General features: G+C 55.9%; 9 protein-coding genes across 9 annotated transcripts; 5 read left to right on the forward strand and 4 right to left on the reverse strand.

Annotated features, from left to right (window-relative positions):
• Positions 1 to 2,016: 2,016 nt before the first annotated feature.
• CC84DRAFT_1052471 (HET-domain-containing protein) lies at positions 2,017 to 2,433 on the reverse strand (the record flags this gene model as incomplete). Its single annotated transcript, XM_018173493.1, has 1 exon — positions 2,017 to 2,433. A coding segment is annotated over one exon (417 nt), but the record flags the coding sequence as incomplete, so codon positions are not given.
• Positions 2,434 to 3,867: 1,434 nt separating this feature from the next.
• CC84DRAFT_1223209 (uncharacterized protein) lies at positions 3,868 to 4,719 on the forward strand (the record flags this gene model as incomplete). The annotated part of the gene is made up of 3 exons (XM_018183471.1): positions 3,868 to 3,961; positions 4,015 to 4,181; positions 4,228 to 4,719. 3 exons carry the CDS (start codon positions 3,868 to 3,870, stop codon positions 4,717 to 4,719), a joined length of 753 nt encoding a protein of 250 aa, XP_018029263.1.
• A 250-nt stretch (positions 4,720 to 4,969) lies between these two features.
• CC84DRAFT_409156 (uncharacterized protein) lies at positions 4,970 to 5,743 on the reverse strand. The gene is made up of 3 exons (XM_018186085.1): positions 5,412 to 5,743; positions 5,239 to 5,361; positions 4,970 to 5,188 (listed from the first exon to the last, which is right to left on the reverse strand). The coding sequence occupies exons 1-3, from the start codon at positions 5,615 to 5,617 to the stop codon at positions 5,059 to 5,061; spliced, it is 459 nt and encodes a 152-aa protein (XP_018029264.1). The 5' UTR covers positions 5,618 to 5,743; the 3' UTR covers positions 4,970 to 5,058.
• A 695-nt stretch (positions 5,744 to 6,438) lies between these two features.
• On the forward strand, positions 6,439 to 8,393 carry CC84DRAFT_1264477 (acetyl-CoA acetyltransferase-like protein). Its single transcript, XM_018185312.1, has 5 exons — positions 6,439 to 6,921; positions 6,982 to 7,086; positions 7,133 to 7,369; positions 7,429 to 8,030; positions 8,081 to 8,393. The coding sequence occupies exons 1-5, from the start codon at positions 6,555 to 6,557 to the stop codon at positions 8,306 to 8,308; spliced, it is 1,539 nt and encodes a 512-aa protein (XP_018029265.1). The 5' UTR covers positions 6,439 to 6,554; the 3' UTR covers positions 8,309 to 8,393.
• On the reverse strand, positions 8,334 to 11,579 carry CC84DRAFT_1131571 (exocyst complex component Sec10). Its single transcript, XM_018175905.1, has 2 exons — positions 9,494 to 11,579; positions 8,334 to 9,447 (listed from the first exon to the last, which is right to left on the reverse strand). The coding sequence occupies exons 1-2, from the start codon at positions 11,281 to 11,283 to the stop codon at positions 8,700 to 8,702; spliced, it is 2,538 nt and encodes an 845-aa protein (XP_018029266.1). The 5' UTR covers positions 11,284 to 11,579; the 3' UTR covers positions 8,334 to 8,699.
• CC84DRAFT_409208 (di-trans,poly-cis-decaprenylcistransferase-like protein) lies at positions 11,552 to 13,046 on the forward strand. The gene is made up of 2 exons (XM_018186086.1): positions 11,552 to 12,350; positions 12,404 to 13,046. The coding sequence occupies exons 1-2, from the start codon at positions 11,819 to 11,821 to the stop codon at positions 12,910 to 12,912; spliced, it is 1,041 nt and encodes a 346-aa protein (XP_018029267.1). The 5' UTR covers positions 11,552 to 11,818; the 3' UTR covers positions 12,913 to 13,046.
• Positions 13,047 to 14,896: 1,850 nt separating this feature from the next.
• CC84DRAFT_1169645 (ribosomal protein 60S) lies at positions 14,897 to 15,535 on the reverse strand. Its single transcript, XM_018179712.1, has 3 exons — positions 15,509 to 15,535; positions 15,242 to 15,452; positions 14,897 to 15,191 (listed from the first exon to the last, which is right to left on the reverse strand). Exons 2-3 carry the CDS (start codon positions 15,398 to 15,400, stop codon positions 15,015 to 15,017), a joined length of 336 nt encoding a protein of 111 aa, XP_018029268.1. The 5' UTR covers positions 15,401 to 15,452; positions 15,509 to 15,535; the 3' UTR covers positions 14,897 to 15,014.
• Positions 15,536 to 15,880: 345 nt separating this feature from the next.
• On the forward strand, positions 15,881 to 17,074 carry CC84DRAFT_1223215 (uncharacterized protein; the record flags this gene model as incomplete). The annotated part of the gene is made up of 2 exons (XM_018183472.1): positions 15,881 to 15,886; positions 15,935 to 17,074. 2 exons carry the CDS (start codon positions 15,881 to 15,883, stop codon positions 17,072 to 17,074), a joined length of 1,146 nt encoding a protein of 381 aa, XP_018029269.1.
• A 583-nt stretch (positions 17,075 to 17,657) lies between these two features.
• CC84DRAFT_1223216 (uncharacterized protein) lies at positions 17,658 to 19,793 on the forward strand (the record flags this gene model as incomplete). Its single annotated transcript, XM_018183473.1, has 1 exon — positions 17,658 to 19,793. The coding sequence occupies one exon, from the start codon at positions 17,658 to 17,660 to the stop codon at positions 19,791 to 19,793; it is 2,136 nt and encodes a 711-aa protein (XP_018029270.1).
• Between the last annotated feature and the right edge of the window lie 1,101 nt (positions 19,794 to 20,894).

Here is a 20,894-nt window from a genome sequence, read left to right on the forward strand (position 1 = left end):
TCACGTAGTACTCCTATGTAGGAATTTACTTATTGTTACGTGATAAAAGTTAGTGAAAAAGCTTCCTCGACACTCCTGGTACCAGAACATCTTTCTCTCGTTAACATTAACACGCTGTCACATGCGGTGGAAATCTGAAGAATTATCGACAAACCCAGGCACTTCACTCTTTTCACAATCTAATGAATTTGCCCTATGTGCATGTTCCCGGATGGATGCTGGTGAAGCTCAACTATTGAATCGACATGTCGCCCCCTCTGGGTATGAGATGCCGACATAGATTGCACTGAGGTACGGGCCAGAAGAGCACTTTGCCAAAGCCTGTATTCACCTTCACATTAGTCTCTTCATGCAGTCTCTTGATCATGCCTGAATGTTTCACGGCTGATCAGTAGATCACGAAGCGCTCTTCTTCAACTTCTCCTGTCTCTGCCATCTGCACAATTTCGCCATCCATGAATCCAAGCAGGAAGCATGGTCCTACGTGGACATTTTGTGGGACTTTGCGCAGTATGATAGGAAATCCGCAACCTTTCAAGACGCATATCTGATCGCCGACCTTTGTGTCCACGGGGGCTAAACCAAAATGGCCTTTTGAGCTCCTGATCACGGCCTGGGAGCTCATTCGACGTGTTGCACATCGCATCCATTGGCTCGACTTCGTTTCTATTGTTTCGATAGACATTGCTGCTGAAGCCGACGTGCATGTCAGCTCGTTTTCTAACCGCTCGGGTGTCCATTGTTCCACGTCTATTCCACTACCAAGGAATTGCTCGCACACGACCTTTGCCTGGTTCTCGAAAGATGTGGGGTCTGGAAACACACTTTCGAAGACCTTGACAAAACGTTGTTGCTTTTCAATTGGTTCCGCATCATCTCCAAGACCTGAGCAATGGAGGTACCGAGTTTCGAGCACATGTACAAAGGCCATGCCAAGCTGAACGAGAGACGTGTTGTCCAAACTGTGGATGCGGTCGGACTCAATCATATCCCCAATTAATGCGCGGCAAACTACTTGAAGTATCGGCAAACTGGAAACAGTCTGCTTTGGATTGTCCCAGATGAACAAAATGGTCTCGTAGAAGTCATCAAGCACCGTTGGACCAGTGCGAATGTTAGCAATATGCACAGCGTCGACGGTGTCGACTGTGTATCCATCTACGGCTAGTTCCCACCCCTCGGATGAGTCCGAGATCTTCGGCCTACCATCAAGGGAGGTTCCGGCCTTGTAGGCGCCGCCTATTTCGAAGGGATAGAGTTCCGGCATTATTTCATCAGGACACTCGCTGCTCTTATGCCAGTTTGGCAACCAAGACGGCGCGTGTGGGTCCGCAGCAAGGTGATGTTCGAGGGTAGGCATTCTTGCCATGGCCAGGAATCGAAGCCCGTCTTCAAGTTCAAGTAACAGATTGCAAGTAGACATATACAGCAACCTAGTGGGCATTGAATAGTCGGGTTTCAGAATATCTTGAAGACCTGCCAGGACGACGAGGCCGTATACTTTGTCCCTCGGATCTGAAACCTGGAGCACTTCAGTCCTGATGAGGAGCCAATGAAGCATCCGGATCTTTTCGGTGCGTTCTTCTGGTGGCCTTAGCCTCCAGAGATTGCCCGTCGATATCCTTTCAAAATTGCTCCACATTTCGTTGCAATGGACCAGAAATCGGTCTTCCAGTCTTGCGAGGCTCCATATGGTATCGTAGAGAACACATATTTGGCGCGCGGTAATAATGTCCCGTTCACACATGAAAATAAGATTTCTCGATAGGATTATCTCCTGGTATATCCCTGTATGACATGTCAAATTCCTACTAACAAGCGTCAAGTCATCCCTTGTCTCTGAGAAAGCTTACATCCTCGAGTCCAATACACATGATTATGAAACTCACTTAGACCTTTCCACGGTCCTGAACCCAGGAAAACACTGTGTAAACCTTCATCGTTCCAGTCGAACTCGCTCGTTAATAATGCCACTTGTTCTGCGGCTGTCTCGAAAAATCTGATCACATCAGTGACCCGAGAGACAGCCTTAAATGCAGCCCGGATGTTTGGTTGCGCAGATCCTAACCATGCAATGGTTAACGCTGCGTTGGAATATATATGGTGCATTATAGCGACTTGCCGATTCTTCTCTAGTATGTCTTTCTGATTGATGCAGACTGCATCAGCCCAAATAGCACTGCAGACCTCTAAAGCGCCTGTTGTACGAATATACCGCAACGCGGATGCAAGGTTTCGCTGCAATTGTACAGTGTGTCCATTGATCTGTGCATCTTCAGGAGAGCTTGCGTCACCCCATACGTATGATATGGCTGAGTATCGCGCTTCAAAGAACGAGGTTGTACGAAGGGTGCCGACAAGTGGGGCGTGGGGGTTTTCCGACGGGGATATCGATAAGAGTCGAAACTCGTCTTCTTTGAGAGGGGTGTATAGCTCCGATGTCTGGCTCTCAATTATGCTTCGACATCCTGTGGCATCTGGGGCGGGCACGTCATCATTGAAAGTTTCCTCTGCGATCTCGGCGAGTGTTTTCAACTCGATAACGTCCCATGCAGTTCCCTCGTGCGAGAAAGTGAGCTGCCCTGCGAGGCTGAGTAGGATCTCTCTCGCGCTCGACTGGAGCTCTAGACGAACCGAAGTTTCAATTTCAGGGCGACCTTCTCTGAGCTCATCAAGGACTTCCTTCAACATGCTCTTCGCATCTAAGTGAAGGTTTACGCGATCTGACGTCTCCATTTCGGGGTGACGTGCGAGCTTTTCAAGGGTCTCCTTTAGACTCACTAGGAGATCGTCAAAGCCAGAAGACTCCATATTTGATTGGATACGCTAGGTTGCGAAGTCTGCGAGCCCAGCCGACCTGGTGGCTAAGGTGCAGGCGAGGATTGATTCGCAGATATTTCCAAAGAATGTTAGCAGGTTTGCTAGAGCGCAACTATAAAATCTCAGGCCGGGTGTTTTCGAGCTTCGAAAGAGACTGTGGATGTGGTTTTAGAATATGCGAAAGCGGGGAAAGACAACCGAGTGCATCGTGTTGCAGCCCAAGCGCGAGGCGCAGACCGGTGAACTAGTCACAATCGAGAACCACAAGCCTGGATCGGGCCCGCGACGTTCTGTGCGCTGTGCATGCAGATAGTCAGCCGTGGTCTCTGTGGTTGGTTCGAACGACTACGCCGCCCCCTCGTGTGTCAGCACCCCAGTCGGCGTCGCGAAGCATGGGGGAAACAACTCCTGGCGCACACGCACGAACTGGTGTTCTTGGGCGCAAGAACATCCGTGTACTATGTATCAGGTATCAGCTGCCACTTTCGTTCTCGAGGGTTCGACTGCATTCAACTAAGCGCTCCGCGACGAGGCATTGTATCGCGTAGAAGTTTATTGAGTTGGGTGTTAGATACGTTTCTGACAGTACAGTGTTGGCAACTGTATCATGCTACTAATGACCTCGTCAATCCACCAAGATAGAAATTCATACCAAATTTCAATCACTATTCCTCTTTTCAGTTCTCTACGTTTGTACCAATATAGTGTGGTGGCTAAACCCCAGCCTTGCTTATGATCCCGGCTGCATGCATGTGCAGCGTTTGAGCGCCTAAGCGTTTCCGCCCCATGATGCTGTTCAAGTTACAGACAAACGGCACAGCCTTGCAGTACATGCAGGTAGGGGAGAAAAACTCAGGACTGTGTGGATGCAGATACGGGATACATGGTCCTGGTCTCCTGGGGTGCAGATATGTATATAGGTGTGTCTCGGGTCCACTTCTGACCCCCAGGTAGCTGGACTCTTACTTGTGCTGTTGTTCTCCACCGCACCGTTCAGGTTGCTGTACATAGTTTCTATATACTCTTCAAATCCTCAGTCTCTTCAACATGGCGAAAGGTCGTGTAAGACAGATCCTGCTGACCGTCTTCCGGGTGATCCAATTCATCCTGAGCCTCGTCGCCCTGGTATGCGGTATATACAGTGAGTGGGACTTTGCCTGGGGCCAAGCTTCATCTGACATTGTGTGATCATAGTAACATACGTATACTATGATATGGCCTCCTCAGCTCATGACCTGTTGGAAGCCATCGACACGCTCGACCCTGAGAACGACGGCGTCCAGATCCTCGAGCACTCTCTCGTCCCAGTGCTCCACCACTTCGATGGCACACCAATGCGCGCTATCCTGATTCTTGTAGCGGTATGCACCTCGCTCTGACGTAGTATGCACATCTGACATGAAGCAGGCACTCTGGTCCTCTCTCTCAATCATCTCTCTCTTCTTCGCCGACCGCGCAGCTCGCCACTCTCCCCGCGACCTCAAGCGCAACTCGCGCACTACTCGAGTAACGATTAGCGTGTTAACACTAATCCTCTGGATCGCAGCGATCATCTGCTCTGCGCTTCTCACCGTCGAGTTCGGCGTCTTCGCGCTGGTCGCAGGGCCCGAGACCAAGGTCGCATTGACGACGTCAGAGAAGATACTCCTCGAAGCAATGCAGCAAATTGCCGAGAGCATCGACCCTATCAGTGATGCTATGAATATTGTTGGCTCGATCATGACAATTGGGTTCATGGCGATTTTGTTGCTAGTGGCGAGTATCGTGAATACCAAGGTGGCGCTGTGGAATTGTGTTATCGCGTGCTGTATGAGTGGGAAAGGTATGAACAAGAAAGTAACGAAGGACCAGGCGATGATGGAAAAAGGTGGTGTTCAAGTCAGCGTTGCGTCGGTTTAAAGCGCTTCACCTTGTCGCTTATTCAGTCTCCTCCTGCAATCTCCTGTAGTCGGTCCTTTCAGCTTTTCTATAGCCGGAATGCATATGTCTGTATGAATTTGAACGAGCTCTTGAAGTTTTCCGCAATCGCTTGCATGTCATTCAGGCACCACGACCGCTGATGTACGTGGGTAGTGACGGTGTTTATTTTTGTTTGATTTCCGATGCTGGTATCTTCATTTCACAACGGCGCATTTGGCCCCAAGAAAGGTTCTCTCAACTACTTTCTGACAAGAGCCTTATTCCACTCCGTAATTTTTGTCGCCCTGCATGTATAGAATCACCTCTAGCTATGCTCTTCTATGTGCATGTGGGCGATGTGCTCGGCTTGACGGCCGCATTACTTGGGTTTGTCTGAGAGCAGCCGGCGAGTAATCCTCCAGTTGTGTCATCGATAGCAGCATTGTACGCCGCTCCGCAATTCGGGTCACTGTTCAAGATCAATGAGAACCCTCAGCAAAGCGTAAGATATACACATACCTAGCTCCTCCACTAGCGTTGTTGAAGTATGAGCATATATCATGGGAGAAGCAATCTTGCGTGTAAACGTTGCCTAACGCTGTTCCGGTGCAGCCAGCACCGCATCGCCCGTTGCATGAATATCTGTGCCAGTCAGAACTCGCACAGCTCTGTGATAACCACCAAAAGCGTACTCGCCGCCATTAGCGCTGTTTGTGCCAAAGTTGCTTCCCACCACACCCGTCCATTTACATGTGTTGCCTGCAGCGTTCGTCCATGTAGCCGTAGCGGTTGCACCAACCTTGAGGCATTTGATAGATCGTTCCGCGAGTTCAGGAGCTGGTGCTGCAGAAACGACGGCGCTCAGGGCGGCGAGAAGAGGGAGGAAGTAGAGCTGCATGCTGGGTTCTGGGAGATAAGAGTGTCAATTTGAATTGGCCGAGATCGTCCGCTGTTTTTATAGTCGATGCCGCTTGGGCCTTGTGTAATTCGATGCGAGGGGTCCCAATGCACCGAGGCACAGATTGCAAAGACGTCTTGGTCTAAGTGACGCGGCATCCCTGGGCAGGGCTATGTTAGTAAAGTACTGTGTGAAGCTCGGGTTCCTGCGTTGACGTGCATTATCCCGCCAATCGATATCGGGAGCTGGAATTCACTCGCGAGAAATGCTCGATATGGAAGATCGGTCCTTTAGTAGCTTGAAGCCTTCGTGAATAATAGCCGTAGTGAGCCAGCGAAGACGGCTTACAGGACTGTGGAATAACGTTAGCGGTGTAGTGTCCGAATTAGGCGAATACGCCAGGTGGTTTAGGAAGCGATCCCGCAATTTAGGTAATGACGACATGGAGAGATCGGGTGTTGTGATCGCCAGGTGGTCTCCTAGGCATGAGAGTGTACTCGCTACGTAAACATATAGGTGATTGGAAAAGAGCGCTTCGTTCGATGAACAGTGCCTTGCCAGAGAGCACCAGTGATAGCCCAGCGTTGCGCTAATTTCTCTACGTAACAAATAAGTGGGTCGCCTAGTAGACCAACAGTGAGTGTGTAGTCGAGCATCAAAACCTGGGGATTACCACGAATAGGAACAAGGCACAACGCGTTCGTATGTAGAAATGTCCGGAAGATGGAAGGGGAAGGACTACGCTGCGAAACTCACAGCACGCTTGTAAACCCCACGAGTACCTAACGGTACCTCGGCAAACCGCACCTCCTCACACCACGCCGCGGGCGCATCCCCAATCACGACTCGCGCCTGAAATATAGACCTTAACAACGGGGCACCCTCTGCAATGTCATGCCTTGTTGTTTAGCGAGTTGATGTACATTAGTCTCAAGACATGATTGTCTCAGAAACGCCAGTGATCATTGGTGTGGGCGACATCAAGAACCGTACCTCGAATCACAAGGAACCAGCGGTGCTTATCCACGAAGCAGTACTCGCGGCTATCAAGGATACTTCAGCATCGGACCCTACAGCCCTTCAGTCGTCGATAGACAGCATCTCGGTAGTCAGAACATGGACGTGGCCATATCCCGATTTGCCAGGCTTACTAGCCTCGAAACTAGGCGCGGAGCCGAAGTACAAGTTCTACTCTGAGCACGGCGGTGAGAAGCCGGGGAGACTACTTGATGAGGCTGCGAAGCGGATAGCGCGAGGAGAGACCAAGCTTGCTGTTGTTGCGGGTGGAGAAGCATTGGCGTCTTGTAAGTGTAGATCGCAAAACTACTAGCAACAACCAGAGGTAGTCGTACTTATGCACGCAGTGACCGCATGTGCGGCGGCAGGCAAGCTGCCACCGCCGGGTTGGACGAAGCCAGCCGAGTCTGTAGAGTCTGTATTCACGCCGACTGGCATGGATCTCGGAAAGAGTAAGCAAATCACCGCTTCGAAGAGAGCCGATACTGATGCTGGAAGATCTCGGCGCTTTACACGACCTTGGCGCGCCCATCCAAGTCTACCCACTCTACGAGAATGCCTTCCGAGCACACCGAGGCCAGAGCGTGAAAGCGAACCACGAAGAGAGCGCAAGATTGTACGCCGAATTCTCCAAAGTCGCGAGCCAGAATGAGATATCGTGGTCCTACGGACAGTACGACGACGAGAAGAAGATCGGCACTGTGGGAAAGAAGAACAGGATGATATGCTCACCTTGTAAGGCTCTCTCTTGCACATCATATCATACTCTTTCGACTCAGGCTGACGAACCGCAGACCCGCTGCTAATGAACGCCTTCAATACGGTCAACCTCGCCGCCGCCTGCATCCTCACCTCGACCGCCTACGCCCGCGACCTCGGCATCCCCGAATCAAAATGGGTGTACCCGCTCTCCGGCGCCGGCGCCTCAGACGCCGCGTTCTTCTGGAACCGTCCCAACTTCTACACTTCGCCGTGCATGTCGCAGTCTCTCGATGCCGCGCTCTCGCTTGCCCAAAAGTCCGTCTCCGAGATAGATCTCTTCGACTTCTACTCGTGCTTCCCGATCGTGCCGAAGCTGGCGGCGCAGCATCTCGGGCTGCCGATCACGGGGGGCGAGAAGAGCTTGACGCTGTTGGGCGGGCTGACGAGCTTTGGTGGCGCGGGGAATAACTACAGCATGCATGCGCTGACGGCGATGACGAGGGCGATCAGGCAGGGGAAGGGGATGACGGGGCTGGTGTTGTGTAACGGGGGAGTGATGAGCTACCAGCATGTGGTCGTGTTGTCCAAAGCTCCGCGAACGAGAGGCGCGTATCCGCAAGAGACGTCTCTGCCGCAGCGGGAAAATGCTGTTCCGGATATCGAAGAGCGGCCCGAAGGCGAGGCCGAGGTCGAGGTGGGTTGATCTTGCGACCAAAAGAAACGCACCCAGCTAACCAGTCCTAGACTTACACGGTAGAGTTCAACCGCGACGGCACACCACTCAGGGGGTACATTGTTGGCCGACTGAAAAGCAACAGCAAGCGCTTCCTCGCCAATCATGGAGATGAAATGACACTGCGCCAGATGGCAGAGGGTGCCGGGGAGGTTGTAGGGAGAGCCGGGTGGGTGGTGCAAGACGGCGAGAAAGAGGGCAGGTCGTTGTTCAGCTTTGACAGGACGTCCAGGATATGAAAGATCAGAATAGATTTGGCACAAGGCTCCTGGAGGCGAAATAATGGACCCGCTTAGTCTACAGACGCAAATCTACAAATCCGATAGATTACATCCCGAATCACAGTCTGCTAATGCTGCTCTAGATGTACTGTCTAAGAGGGCAGGGCGCATTGGATAAGTCCATGGTAAACGCCATTCCGCAAGGTCAAGCGCATAGTCATTTAACCGTGAAAGGTTGCGCGGCGGAGGTGATGTACAGTCCCGGTCGAAAAACAGTCAAGAAAGCTAGGCGACAGAGGACGTAGCGCATGTACATGATGTATTGTGGTATACCTTTCGCATGCACACAAATCTCCAACGCACGCGTGGGTCCCATCTCCCCCTCCTTCTCCACCTTTGTACCATCCGACTATGATCCCAACGCCGCCACAACCTCGACACTCCCCCCGTCCTCCCTTTGCCGAATATACTTCTTCAACTCGCCCTTCTCCGCCCCCGCAAGACTAAGCTTATACTTCAGCGCATCCCCCTTGATGATGAACAGCTGCCCGACCTCAACCAGCACATCCATCGCGCCCGGCTCCAGATCCTCGGGGTCGGTCGGCCACGTGCGGATCAGATCCGCGTACCGCGTCATATCCTTGGACACGGTGATGCCGCCGAACTGGGAGACTGTGAATTTGAGCAGGTGGCCGAGCACGAGGGAGCGCAGGCCGAGCGCGAGCTCGGACAGGAATAGCGAGAGATTGCGGCCTGTGAGGGCGCCGGTGGCTTGTGTCGCGACGCGCGTCAGGAACTGGCACACCGCCTGGCACGCGGGCGTCTCGGAACTCGCCGCCATGAGATCCATGTCGTCCTTTGGCCGGAAATCCGTCTTCTTCTGCTGCGCGAGGCACTTTGCGACCCAGTTGAGCGTCGCCGTCAGCGTGATGTTGAGGACGTTGGAGAGCTTGGATTCGAGGGTGTTCATCGTGGCTGTTGCGGATTTCTCAATTTCGCGGCGGATGGTCAGGTTGGGCGTGGCGAGGGGGAGGAGGATGGTGCGGATGGTGGTTTGGAGGAGGTGCAGGATTATGGTGAGGGTTTGGATGGAGGGGAGGTGGGTGAGATCTGGCGGGGTTTTCATGTTTTCTTGGGAGACGGCGTGGTCGGAGGCGCTGGGAGAGTCAGTGCGATGAGGTCAGCGATGGAGGGAGTACTTACGCATCAAGAGCGGTTTCGAGGTAGTACTCGCCCACGTGGGTGAGCAGGAGGTTGTGCAGATTCTGCACGTCCTTTGGTGTGTCGTTTGTGGGTGAGAGCTCCAAACCTCGCCCCACACCCTCGGCGAGCCACTTGAGCATACGCTTCGCGGCTGGTATCGACAGCTTCCCGTCTTCTTCTGTGGTCTCGATGTTCTTCTTGTCGCTCTGGTCTTCCTTGAGACCGGCGATCCTGAGCAACATGGCTTTCTGCGTGGTGGGCAGATCTGCGCTGTCGAGACGCTCCATGTATGCGTCACGCGCGGAGGCGGCAAACTCTTTGCCTCGCTGGGCGAGTGAGCCAAAGTACGATGTCGGCATTCTCCGCCGCTGTTCGTGGTATGAGGTGAATTTGAGAAGCAGAGAGGAGTAGAGCTCTTCCAGATTCCTCTTTTCTCTTTCGATATAGGATGACCCAACAAAGTAGGGCACGAAAAGCTCTTCCAACTGTTGGTCTAACGTTGCAGCGATCTGCGACGTCACGGGCTCGGGCGCCTCGGTCAGGCCGTGTGCCTTGAGGTCGTCTACCAACGTGGTGATGTAGCTCCTCGAAGCCTGCAGCTGGCGCAGGAAGGCCAATGACGACAGCTCATTCGCCTTCTCGAGCACCATCTCCAGCCGTTGTTGGATGGACTGCTGGAAGATCCTCTGCAGGAACCTGATGAGGACCTCCTCGTAGTAGGGAAAGGCTCGCTTGATGATGGCCGACTCGTCCTGCACGACAATCTTGACTTCATCAATCAGCGACTGCAGGCTGGGTTCCACACCAGGCGGCTCTGCGTCTGGATCCTGAAGGCGGTCCCATGTCTCCGTGTCTTCGGCCAGCTCGTCCGTGACCAGCTGAGTCCGGTCGATGAAGAAGGAATGCTGGTTGACGTATGTGGCGATGACGCTGGAGCCGTCGTTGAAGTCCTTGAGCGTGATTGCGCACTCGCGCATGCCTTCGTAGTTGGCGCGTCTCAAGCAGTCGTCGAACTTGGCCAGGAGATCCTGCTCGAGGTTCTCCAGAAACTTCTCGATGATCTCTTTGGTGGGGTACTTGGACGGCCCTGGCCGCCTCTTGACGCCGTTTGCGGCGCTCCCGTTGACGCCCTGGGTGCTGTCTGGGTCGAGGCGGGAGCTGATCTTCAGCAGCTGGCGCGCTATGCGGGCACACTCGACGATGTCGTTGCGGCGCTTCACGTCCTCGAGCGTCTCCAGGGTGCCGCGCTGGCTGACCTCTTGCCAGCAGAGGATCAGGAACTTGGCGTCGTTGGAGCGCTTGAGCTGGCGGTCCAGCTCCTCGAGCCTCTCGCCAATGCGCACGGCGACATTTCCGCCGGCGTCGGCGTAGGCGTCGTCGCCGCCGCTGCCGTTGAGCGAGTTGTCGAGGCGGGCGAAGCGGTCGACGGCCTGGTTGAGCTTCCGGCCCAGCGACTCTGCGTTGGCGCCGTGCTGGGCCTCGGCGCGGCGCACGGCGCCCGAGAGCTCGTTCTCGCGCTCCTCGAGGTCCTCGGACAGGCTGTTGAGGCGGCCCAGGGCGTGCTCGAAGGCGCGGATCAGCGGCTTGGGGTCGAAGTGCGTCTGGCTGCCGCCGGGCGCCGACTTGCGCGAGGCCGGGGTGGCGCTGTCGGAGAGGGCCTCGACGAAGTCCTTGACGATGAAGTCGCGGTTGGCGAAGTTGTCGAGCGAGAAGGTGAAGCCGCGCCCGGGGCCTCTGGTCGAGCCCGTGTACGACAGCATCGACGCGGCGTCTGCGCTGGGGCGGGACATGGTGGCGGGCTACCGGGGGCGCATGGGCGGGCGGGAGCAGGCACGCGAGAGCCGTAGCGGCCAGGATGCTCTGCGCAGGATGGCGAGTATCGAGAATCTCGCCTGGTGCGGAGCCGCGATGCACGGCGGGCGTCGAGTCGCGGCGGCCCGTGGCGGTTGGGGGTGGCTTGTGCCTCCCCGCAGCGCGCGCGCTTTGGGGAACTCGCCGCCACCCAGAGCCGCTGGAGACGAGACGTCAGCGCGGGCTCGGGCTGGCGCCGCTGGCGACCAGGACACTTGGGCCGGCACGCCTCAGCAGTTGCGTCGCGCATACGCAATTGCCCCTCCCAGCATGGCTGAGCAGCAGCAGTGCTCTTGGCTTCGGCTCTGTCGGCGCCACTTGGGCGCACCAGCCTCACCGCACATGGCCCTGCGCGGAGACTTGTAAACCTGCACGAGGCGCCTCGACCCGCGACACTCCGTTGCTCCTCCGCCCGCACGTTGCCCATTCTCTCCTTCGCCCGCCGGATCCGCAGACCACTCGAGACCCGCCGCAATGGCGTCCACGGGCATCACCAAGCGCGAGGAGCTGGCCTTCCGCAGAGGCGTCGTCAACGGGAAGCAATTGACCGCACACGAGCGCGAGCAGATGCTGCAGCCCTTCCTCCCGCCCGCACCCATCGAGGCAGCGCCCCTCAAGTCGCCAAAGAGCCCCAGGCTCTCGCAGCGCACCACCGCGGCGCCCAGGCCGAAACCCACGCCCGTCCGCACCGTGCTCCACATCGTCCTCCACGCCGTAATCGCCTTCGTCTTCAGCATATTCTTCCGCTTCCGCCGCTCCTGGCGCCTCTTTTCCTACAAGGTGCGCGGCGTGCTCAGGCACCACCACCACACGCCCGAGTGGATCGTCAACGACGTCAAGAACGTCGAGCAGCTCCCCAAGCACATCAGCGTGGTCCTCGAGCACCGCGACGACGACGAGGACCAGGGCACCGCCGGGCTCGAGGGCCTCGTGCAGGACGCCTGCGAGATTGCCGCCTGGACCGCGAGCGCAGGCATCCCCCTCCTCAGCATCTACGAGCGCACCGGTGCGTCCCCATGCCCCCTCCCTCGCGTGCAGACTAACAGACCCTGCTGCCAGGCGTCCTGAAGAACTACGTCCCCCAACTCCACGCCGCCATCGAAAAGAACCTCGAGTCCTACTTCGGCACCCGCCGCCGCCCCACCCTCACCGTCAAAGCCCCGCACACAATCTCCTACTCCCCGCCCGGCACGCCCTCGACCGAGCCCACCGAGAACGGCGCCACCACCTCCCGCCCCCACCTCACCGTGCTCCTCCTCTCCGAGCACGACGGCCGCGCCACCCTCGTCGACCTCACCGTCACCCTGGCCTCCATGGCCCAGAAATCAGACATCGACCCCAAGCAGATCGACATCCCCCTCATCAACGCAGAGCTGTCGGATTATGTGAGCAGCGAGCCGGATCTGCTGGTGCTGTTTGGCCCGACGGTGAGGCTGATGGGGTATCCGCCCTGGCAGCTGCGGTTGACGGAGATTTTCCACCTGCCGGATAACAAGGGGGTCAATTATTTGGTGTTCAGGAAAGCCTTGGGCATGTTTGGCAAGGCCGAGTTTAGGGTCGGCAAGTGAGCATCCATGTTTGGTTGGTATGGGTTTCTGTAGATTGTTTGGGTATACCCTGGTTCGGGAGACGGCATTGCGTAGAGCATTACTAATTCTAAGACTGCACCATGTCATTTTCGAGTATCTGTGATGGCTTTGAGGATGCCATGAATAGGCAGTACCCGTTGACTCTGCATCGAGACCAACCACCCCACGGTACTGCGTAACCACGGGACGGTGGTGGAGTGTGTATACTTGAACACGAGGCAATGGCGTTGGCATGGCATATCGGAAATGGCTTATCAGTTCTACAGACTGCATGTACTATGTTATTCCAAAGTCTTGCTGATCACTTTGAGAGTGGATGAGCACGCAGTACCGGTTAACTCTGCAGTGAGATCAAGTACCGTGACTTCGTGCACCGCCTATCGTCCACCTTGCTGTGATCAGTCGACGCACGCCTGGACACGATGTCCGTCTGCTCCTCCACCGGTTCCATCCGTCAATCGCAGCACCTCACCAGGCAGTCCTGAGCAGCCCCGCCGGAGCTCAACGTTCACATGAAATAACAATGTCTATCAGTGTGCGTTTGCTAGGGGTTGCGCTTCCGCTCGCAAGCGCCGAAACAATTGACCATAAGCAGAACTCTGCTCCTCACTGACTGCAAACATGCCCTGAGCAAACACCTTCTACAGCCTAGGCGTGATGCCCGCCTTAATGGGCTAGGTCCATTTGACACCCTCAGTTGGCGCCATACAAACGCCACTGGCTCGTACCAATTCCCGGGCTATCTCCTAGGGCTCATAGGCACCATCTCCGGCCTGGTAGACTGTATGTCCCGGCTCGTCCTGCACCTGAGTGTATCGCGTCGCAACTAATGCCAACCTCATCGTTCCTCCACAGCCATGGACACATACAAAGACATTCCGCCGCAAGACCGCCCCGGGAACGGGGTGACGAGGACCCTGCCTTATGGCGCCTAGGCCGTAGTCCTCTGGTGCACCATCATGTGCGGCGTCGAGGCTTCTGTCGTGGTATACCGTTTCTTCCCCTTGGGCCTGCTGTGGGGCGCGCCCTGTGTCCTGCAGTCCTCACGCACAGGAGGACTCGAGTTGGCTAAGCCAAAAACCTTGACACGTACCATACCTGTGGTGCATACGAGCGGGCAGCCTCGTCTGCGCAGTCGTTCGAATCTGGCCCCTCTCAGCTGCGCGGCGTACTACTGCGCCAGTGGAGGTTCCCAGTGCAGCCACGAAGCTGTGCGTCGCAGACGCCTCGCTCGTGCCATGCTCTACCAGTTTTTCCGCGAGACACGCGTGACATCGGGGACATTGCGGAGGATGCGAAAGACGGCCTGGCCACCCTGCCCTTGAGACTGGGCAAGAGAAACTCGTTGGTGCTGGCGGTGCTTGGGTGCGTGCTTGACGCTGTCTCCACACGGGCATCGCGCTCGAAAACGGCACGCTTACTGTCCGCCATCATCAGATGGCATGCGCGATGCTGAGGGTTAACCTCAAGATAGAGAGTTACGCCATGATACTCCATTTCCCAAGGCATGACCATTGGGCTTGGGGACGATATCGGCTTTTGGACTGATGCCCATGCTATTTGACTGACACAAATCTAGGCAAAGGGATCGGAGTTGCGAGCGGGCTGGTGTTGAGTGTCGATGCAGGACTTTAAAAAATAATACCAGGTGCTTGAGCTTGATTAGACGTTAGCGTAGCCTATGCATGTACATCAATGTGGGTTGTGACTTGTGTTACCAGTCTATACATCGGCGTTAATGGTGGACAGGTGTCTTGGGCATGTCAATAACGTAGTGGATTCAGTTTGCCGTGGATCAGATGGAACGTATGCACAACCTATCTGCAAGTGCTTGCACGGTACGTCACCAATGAAAAGTTCATCAAGTTTTGTGAGCAGTATGAGGGTGCATGACTTTCATTCAATGTATCTAGCGACACAGCCCGGCCAGCAGCCGAAGCGAGCGCCCACAATACCACTGACAGCGCGCTCGACACCGCCCAAAAAATGCCCATGGTCGTCCCGCGTGGTTCTCATAACCCCAAGTAAATGGGAGGTTGGCATGATCGTGTTTCGTTGGCAGCGGAAGATTGGCGAGACGCTTAGTCGAAGAGACCGAAGCCCATGTCGTCGTCGGACTCCTCCTTCTCCTCCTCAGCGGGAGCGGCAGCGGCCTCCTCAGCGGGGGCAGCGCCGCCGGCAGCAGCACCACCGGCAGCGGCGGCGCCGGAGCCGCCGGACGGGACGGAGGCGAGCTTCTCGGAGCCAGAGGCGATGAGCTGGGAATCGTTAGATACATTATTTTTAGGTGGAACGGATGGTGGCTTACCTCGTTGATGTCCTTGCCCTCGAGCTCGGAGAGGAGCTTGTCGAGGCGCTCGCTGTCGGCCTCAATACCGACAGAGCTGAGCACATCCTTGATGTCGGAGGCGGAGGGCGAGGTGTTGCCACCAAGGCCGAGGAGGAGGTAGGCTGCGAGGTGCTTCATTGTGGATGTGTGATTGTCGTCGAGAAAAAGAACTGAGTACAATCGATTTAACCTGCGCGCGTTAGCATGCGTGTGCTTTCCTATCGCGACAGCCGCGCTCGAACATACCGTATGACCGGAGACTGAGACTTCGAGTTCTCGATGTGGTTGCAGTTCAAGAAAGTTCGACCCGCGCGACGAATATTCGCATACGTGAGTGCGCTAGCACGGGCTAAGCCTGTTGGGGGCTGGTGGTGCCGGCGCCGGATTAGCTCTGGTTCCGGCGCCTTGTTCGCCTTTATAAGGACCGCCACTCTTGACGCTGCCCACGCGCTCCGTGTGTTTTATTCCTCCAGGGCGCTGTGATCCCGCTGTCCTTGCGCGTGCGTTTGCTCGGCGCCACCGCTTGCCCTACAAACACGCGCCACGGAAGCATGATCGACTGCTTTTCCGCTACATACGACCAGTAGCCCTGAGTCAACTGCAGAACTGTCGCCCACCATGAACGTGAGCCGCCTGGCGTTCAAGCGGAAGCCGCTTTGCTGACCTAGCCAGCCCCTCGCCGATATCCTGACCTCGATCGACCCGAGCAAAGCGACCATCTTCAAGAATACGGCCCCAGTCCAGCGCCTGGGTACCGGTTCCCCGAAACCTGCCACGGGGCAGCGCCCGCCGCAGCGCCCTGCCCAGCCCGCGAACGGAACCCCCGAAGCGTCCGCGCTTAAGCGTAAAGCTTCCAACCCAGGCGATGTAGGACAGAACAAGATACCCCGGAAAGATGCGCCTGCGCCGCTGGCCACCACGAACGGCGCTCGGTCGGGTTCCGCCCCTGCCGGGTCACGATCGACCTCTACCACACCCACCACTTCAATGCCCTACCGAGGGACCGCCGGCTTGGGTGCATCCAAAGCTGCGAATCCGCAAGTCAAGAAGCCTTTACCTGCTGGTGCTGGACAATCTGCCAAGACCGCATCGCCTGCCTCTCGACCGACTGCGCCGAAGCCCACTTCAGCTGCATCGGCTGCATCGGCTGCACCAGTGAAAAAGGTGGGAGGTTATTTGGCCATGTTGCAGAAGGCCAAACAGAGGGATGCTACGAAGCCTGTTGCCCCTCCAGTCAAGCCCGAGCCGGTCAAAATCATGTCCAAGAAGGAGCGGGAGGCTGCCCGACTTGCCGCCAAAGCAGGTCCGAAGGGGAAGCAACCAGTTGCTGGGCCCCCGGGGCGAGCTTCTGCTCCGAAAGCAGGCGCGGCCAGCACGTTGCAAGAGAAGCGGAAACCTGCCGACCTCGGATACCAAGGCACCGCCCGCCCTGCCAAGAAGCCCGCCGAGATTGGTTACAAGGGAACAGCCCGTCCTGCTGCTGCTGCATCGTCTGCTGCCCGACCTGGTGGGCCCGCTGCTGCCATTAAGAAGAAGCCCAAGCCCGCCCAGGATCGTTACGCCGGGTACGCCAACTGGTCGGACCTTTCTGAGATGGACGATGACGAAGAAGACTACGCATCCGATGGCTCCTCCGATATGGAGGGCGGCATCTGGGACGTGGAGCGGGAAGAAGCCGAGGCACTCAAGGCCGCCAAACGGGAAGACGCCGAAGCGTTGGCCGAAGAGAACGCCCTCAAGCGAGAAAAAGAAGAGCGTAGGAAGCGTCTGGCCGCTATGAATAAGGCCGCGGCGGCGAAGAAGAAGTACTGAGCTGAGCTTTCACGATTATGATCATGCTTACGGAGTTGTTCGGTTGGACTGGATTCACGGCATACCACAGGGGGCGTTGTTTGTTTGTTAACGTGCATTTTCGACTTGCATAGCTACGGTGCTTGGGGACGGATGTTAGGGGTTCCTCTCGTCACGGCGGCTCTTAGCAGCGCTGTAGTTTTTCATGACCGGTTGCCTTCGAAAGTTAGTGAGTGGCTCACAGAATGGTGTTTCAGTACGGTGACAGACAGTTGTCAGTATAGAGCTTAGTATTCACACCCCTATTGGTAATCGATGTAACTGGTACTTGACGAATGTCACTTGGACTTTTGCTCGTGATAGATGCGTGTGACGGTTATGGCTATTGGACGTCTCCACGGTCGAGAGCAATCGCACAGTGATCGCAAGCACGCCAGCTCGACCACAAACGCAACATGTCGATCAACACTTCACAGCGACCAACCCGCACAACGTACCATATGTGCGCGACACCGCCCTTGCACCGCATTCTCACACGCCGCAACGAACCGTTGCGAATTCGCCATTTCCTCCTTTACCAGCTCTGGGCCTTGACTGTACAGATATGCAATACAGTACCACCGACATCCCGCACAAGCGTCAAATGGCCCCCGACACAAGAAAACAGACCGTCGCGTCTCCCCCTCCCTCTCCGCACCCGTCGCTTATTCCCCCTCCACTGTTCTCTTCCCACCCTCACCATCGTCCTTCACGCGACCTCCCACACCTCCCAGACGCGGGTGCGGACGAGCCGTCTGTGGCTGATTACGAACGCGACGACGTCTTCTGGAACAGTGCGCTTGAAGAGAGGGATGGTGAGGGGGTGCCGGCGTACGATGACCTGGGAAGCGTGCAAGGAACGGGTACGGGATATTGGGTTAGGGAGTTGGGCTTGCCATGTGACGAGGATGAACGTATGAGAGAGGCAGAAATCGAGAGGAGACGTGGGACGGAGGTGCAGGACCTCGCCGTTGGTAAGGAGGGGGATGGGGCTGGGGAGAGGCAGAAATTGCCGGGTGGTGGACCGGTGGAGTTAGACTTTACCTTTGGCGAGCAGAGGGGTGAAGGGGAAAGGTCTGTGTCGCCGTCTTTGTCGATGCTTTCGAGTTGGGATTTGTACAAGCCGCCGACCCCGCCGTGGTCGAAACGCGAATCATCTCTCAGAAAAGCGCACTTCGAGCCTGCCAGTGTCCAGCACGACGCTGGTCAGTCGCTGGATGTAATGACCGGAGAGCGCGAATACGCTGCACGCGAGATGCGTGGTGGCGGCCGAGCTAGACTTATCTCGTTCGAACCTCTGTACGCGCCTTTCGAAGTCAATTTAGGATCGCACACGCAACACTTTGGTCCTTTTGAGTTTAAGCTGCCGCCGAATGTGCTGGGGAATGTTGAGAAGTTTGCCAAGGCGGATCCCGTGGGAAAGCATAGAGTTACTTCTACAGCTGGGTTGGAGCCACTTGGTGGCTACGCTCGGGGGACGGAGAGGTCAGGCGCAAGTCTTGGGGAGACGACGAGCGAGGTGGTGGATGTTCAGGGAGCGGTTTGGGAGGGGGACACACTGCGGTCGAATGTGGCCGAGCTGGAGCAGGCGTATCTGTATTCCGGGCTTGAATCAGCGGGCGGAGATTCGGAAGACCTTTCGCCGCCAGAGTCTCTGATAGGGTCTACGCCTGAAGGGTATACGCTGGAAGAGGCGATGAGGAAGGCGAGGACCGCAAATGCGCCGGGTATAAAGGATCATCCGGCATTTAAGAATGAGAAGAGAGCGACAGATGCCAAGTCAGCGGACAGTGAGGGAGAAAGAGAGCTTACTGGCACCCAGGAGCAGAAACAGATTCGCTCGAGATCTAAGACCGCAGGATCTGGACCTCCTCGGAAGCAAGGCTGTCCCGTTACCATCGAAGACGAATGGCCTCTCGATGACCACCGCCCACCACCCCCAGGACCAAACAGCACATTGCACTCCCCATCACCTATCCGCCCTAGTTCCGCCTCGTTCCTACCACCACCGCCACGCACTACCCTCCCCACCGAAGATGAAGCCCAAGCCTTCATTCACCTCACACACTCCCGCACCCCCAGCCCCACCACCGCCCTCCCCTACTACACCACCCTCCTCGCCGCCCAAGCCTCCTCCATCGGAGAACTCAACGCCCTCATCGCCGACCTCACCGACCGCGGCGACTACTACGAGCACGACCTCCTCCCGCGCACCCTGGCGCACTGGACAGAGATCAACACAGAGAACCACAAGCTTTCTACCGCGCTGAGGAGTGCGGAGCAGGAAAACTCCATGCTCCGGGACATGCTCGAGGTCTCGAGGCGGACGCTGAATCTGTGCTGGAAGCGGGAGACCGCGGTGCTGGCGACGGTGCAGACGATGTGGAGGCGGAAGATTAACCGTACCAATTGCGCAATTCTAGAGCGATTGGTGAATAATTTTGGTGCGGGTAGGGGAGGCGGGAGGGGCAGGTGGAGGTGGAGGACGGAAAGTCCGTTTCGGGAGGACGTGGAGCAGTTGTGGTTTGTGTGTGAGCAGAATTTGAAGGTGCTGGATGAGGATTTGAAGGATTGGGAGGAAGGGGTTAGGATATTGGAGGAGATGAGTGAGGAGACAAGGAAGGAGAGTGCGGAGAGGGCAGATGAAGATGGTAAGGAAGGAGAGAGGGTAGGGGGGAATGTGGGGGGGATGAGAGGCTGAAGGATATATGGTCTGGTTAGTCTCGCTGTCTGGTCAAGCAGTGTTCCTGGAGCAGCATTATCCGACAATAATGTGCATTTTTATGAGATGTGCTAGGAGCCGCGGGGACGAGAAGATAGGTTGTGCCCGGGTTTAATGTGGTTGACTCTGTCTATTTTATGGAAGTTGAGCAGAATCTAGCTGATCTGACTTTACTGAAAATATTCTTACGCGTTCTCTGTAGCTGAACATACTCGAATCGGCACGACTTTTTCTTCATTAGAAGATGCATGTGCTACCACAAGCACTCGTTCCGGCGGGGGCCACGTGCAACCGGCAAATCGAAAAATGTCTGCTCGAACAGCATTGATCCAAACGTTGCGCTGATCACTGAACAGGGGTAATCGGACACCATCACGTTTCATGAAGACCCATGACACGTACTCGGACATGTCTCTACGCGCAGTGTACACGATGCTACGCCGCACTGTATATGCATGGATTGTCCGTGGTCATATTGATACAATAGCATTGCCGACCTTCATTCTCCGAGCGCGACCGTGGCTGTCACACAACCGGGACTGATCGGAACACCTAGGTTTCATATATGCATGGACGGGTGGTAGTGGCACAAGCGGGTGAGAGGGTTATCGATGGCATGTCCGTTCTATTGTCGAGTCCATTGTGGATTCGCACTTGACAACCACTCGTTTGCCTTTAGAGAGACACGTACCTACTCCTCATTCCTCCAAACTATTGATTTTATGGGCAATTTGGCTGGATTGGCCCGAGAACCAGAATAAGTTTCGGCTTCGCTATCGGGGACTTCGATTGTAAGCTACTTGCGCGTTTTACCAAGCATGCAAATTCTAAGTTATATCAAAGTGCAAATCAGCCCGAGGCGACTATGGAGCACTCCTCAACCATGTCGATATCCTCCACAGAGTACTGGATCGAGTCAGACGCTTCGTATCGAGCGAGAATTGTGCGGCTACCATAGCGGGGCTAGATGCCTTTCTAGACAATCACGCTGGTCTCGTCGATGAAAGTCGGAAGCGGAGATACGAGCGCGCAAAGCTCATCGCGAAAGGTATTGATAGTCTGAAGGCCAAGTCCCTCAGA

Source organism: Paraphaeosphaeria sporulosa, assembly GCF_001642045.1.
Source record: "Paraphaeosphaeria sporulosa strain AP3s5-JAC2a unplaced genomic scaffold CC84scaffold_16, whole genome shotgun sequence".
In the NCBI taxonomy this organism is placed as follows: Eukaryota; Fungi; Ascomycota; class Dothideomycetes; order Pleosporales; family Didymosphaeriaceae; genus Paraphaeosphaeria; species Paraphaeosphaeria sporulosa.

Excerpts from the sequence above, each read along its gene's own strand:
- CC84DRAFT_409156 (XM_018186085.1), bottom strand. The coding sequence starts at position 5,617 with ATGCAGCTCTACTTCCTCCCTCTTCTCGCCGCCCTGAGCGCCGTCGTT. Across the intron at positions 5,362-5,411 it reads AACAGCGCTAATGGCGGCGA|ATATTCATGCAACGGGCGAT; the intron begins GTACGCTTTTGG and ends TGACTGGCACAG. Across the intron at positions 5,189-5,238 it reads AACGCTAGTGGAGGAGCTAG|TGACCCGAATTGCGGAGCGG; the intron begins GTATGTGTATAT and ends GATCTTGAACAG.
- CC84DRAFT_1264477 (XM_018185312.1), top strand. The coding sequence starts at position 6,555 with ATGATTGTCTCAGAAACGCCAGTGATCATTGGTGTGGGCGACATCAAG. Across the intron at positions 6,922-6,981 it reads TGGAGAAGCATTGGCGTCTT|TGACCGCATGTGCGGCGGCA; the intron begins GTAAGTGTAGAT and ends TTATGCACGCAG. Across the intron at positions 8,031-8,080 it reads AAGGCGAGGCCGAGGTCGAG|ACTTACACGGTAGAGTTCAA; the intron begins GTGGGTTGATCT and ends AACCAGTCCTAG.
- CC84DRAFT_1131571 (XM_018175905.1), bottom strand. The coding sequence starts at position 11,283 with ATGTCCCGCCCCAGCGCAGACGCCGCGTCGATGCTGTCGTACACGGGC. Across the intron at positions 9,448-9,493 it reads CTCGAAACCGCTCTTGATGC|CGCCTCCGACCACGCCGTCT; the intron begins GTAAGTACTCCC and ends TGACTCTCCCAG.
- CC84DRAFT_409208 (XM_018186086.1), top strand. The coding sequence starts at position 11,819 with ATGGCGTCCACGGGCATCACCAAGCGCGAGGAGCTGGCCTTCCGCAGA. Across the intron at positions 12,351-12,403 it reads CAGCATCTACGAGCGCACCG|GCGTCCTGAAGAACTACGTC; the intron begins GTGCGTCCCCAT and ends CCCTGCTGCCAG.
- CC84DRAFT_1169645 (XM_018179712.1), bottom strand. The coding sequence starts at position 15,400 with ATGAAGCACCTCGCAGCCTACCTCCTCCTCGGCCTTGGTGGCAACACC. Across the intron at positions 15,192-15,241 it reads AGGGCAAGGACATCAACGAG|CTCATCGCCTCTGGCTCCGA; the intron begins GTAAGCCACCAT and ends AACGATTCCCAG.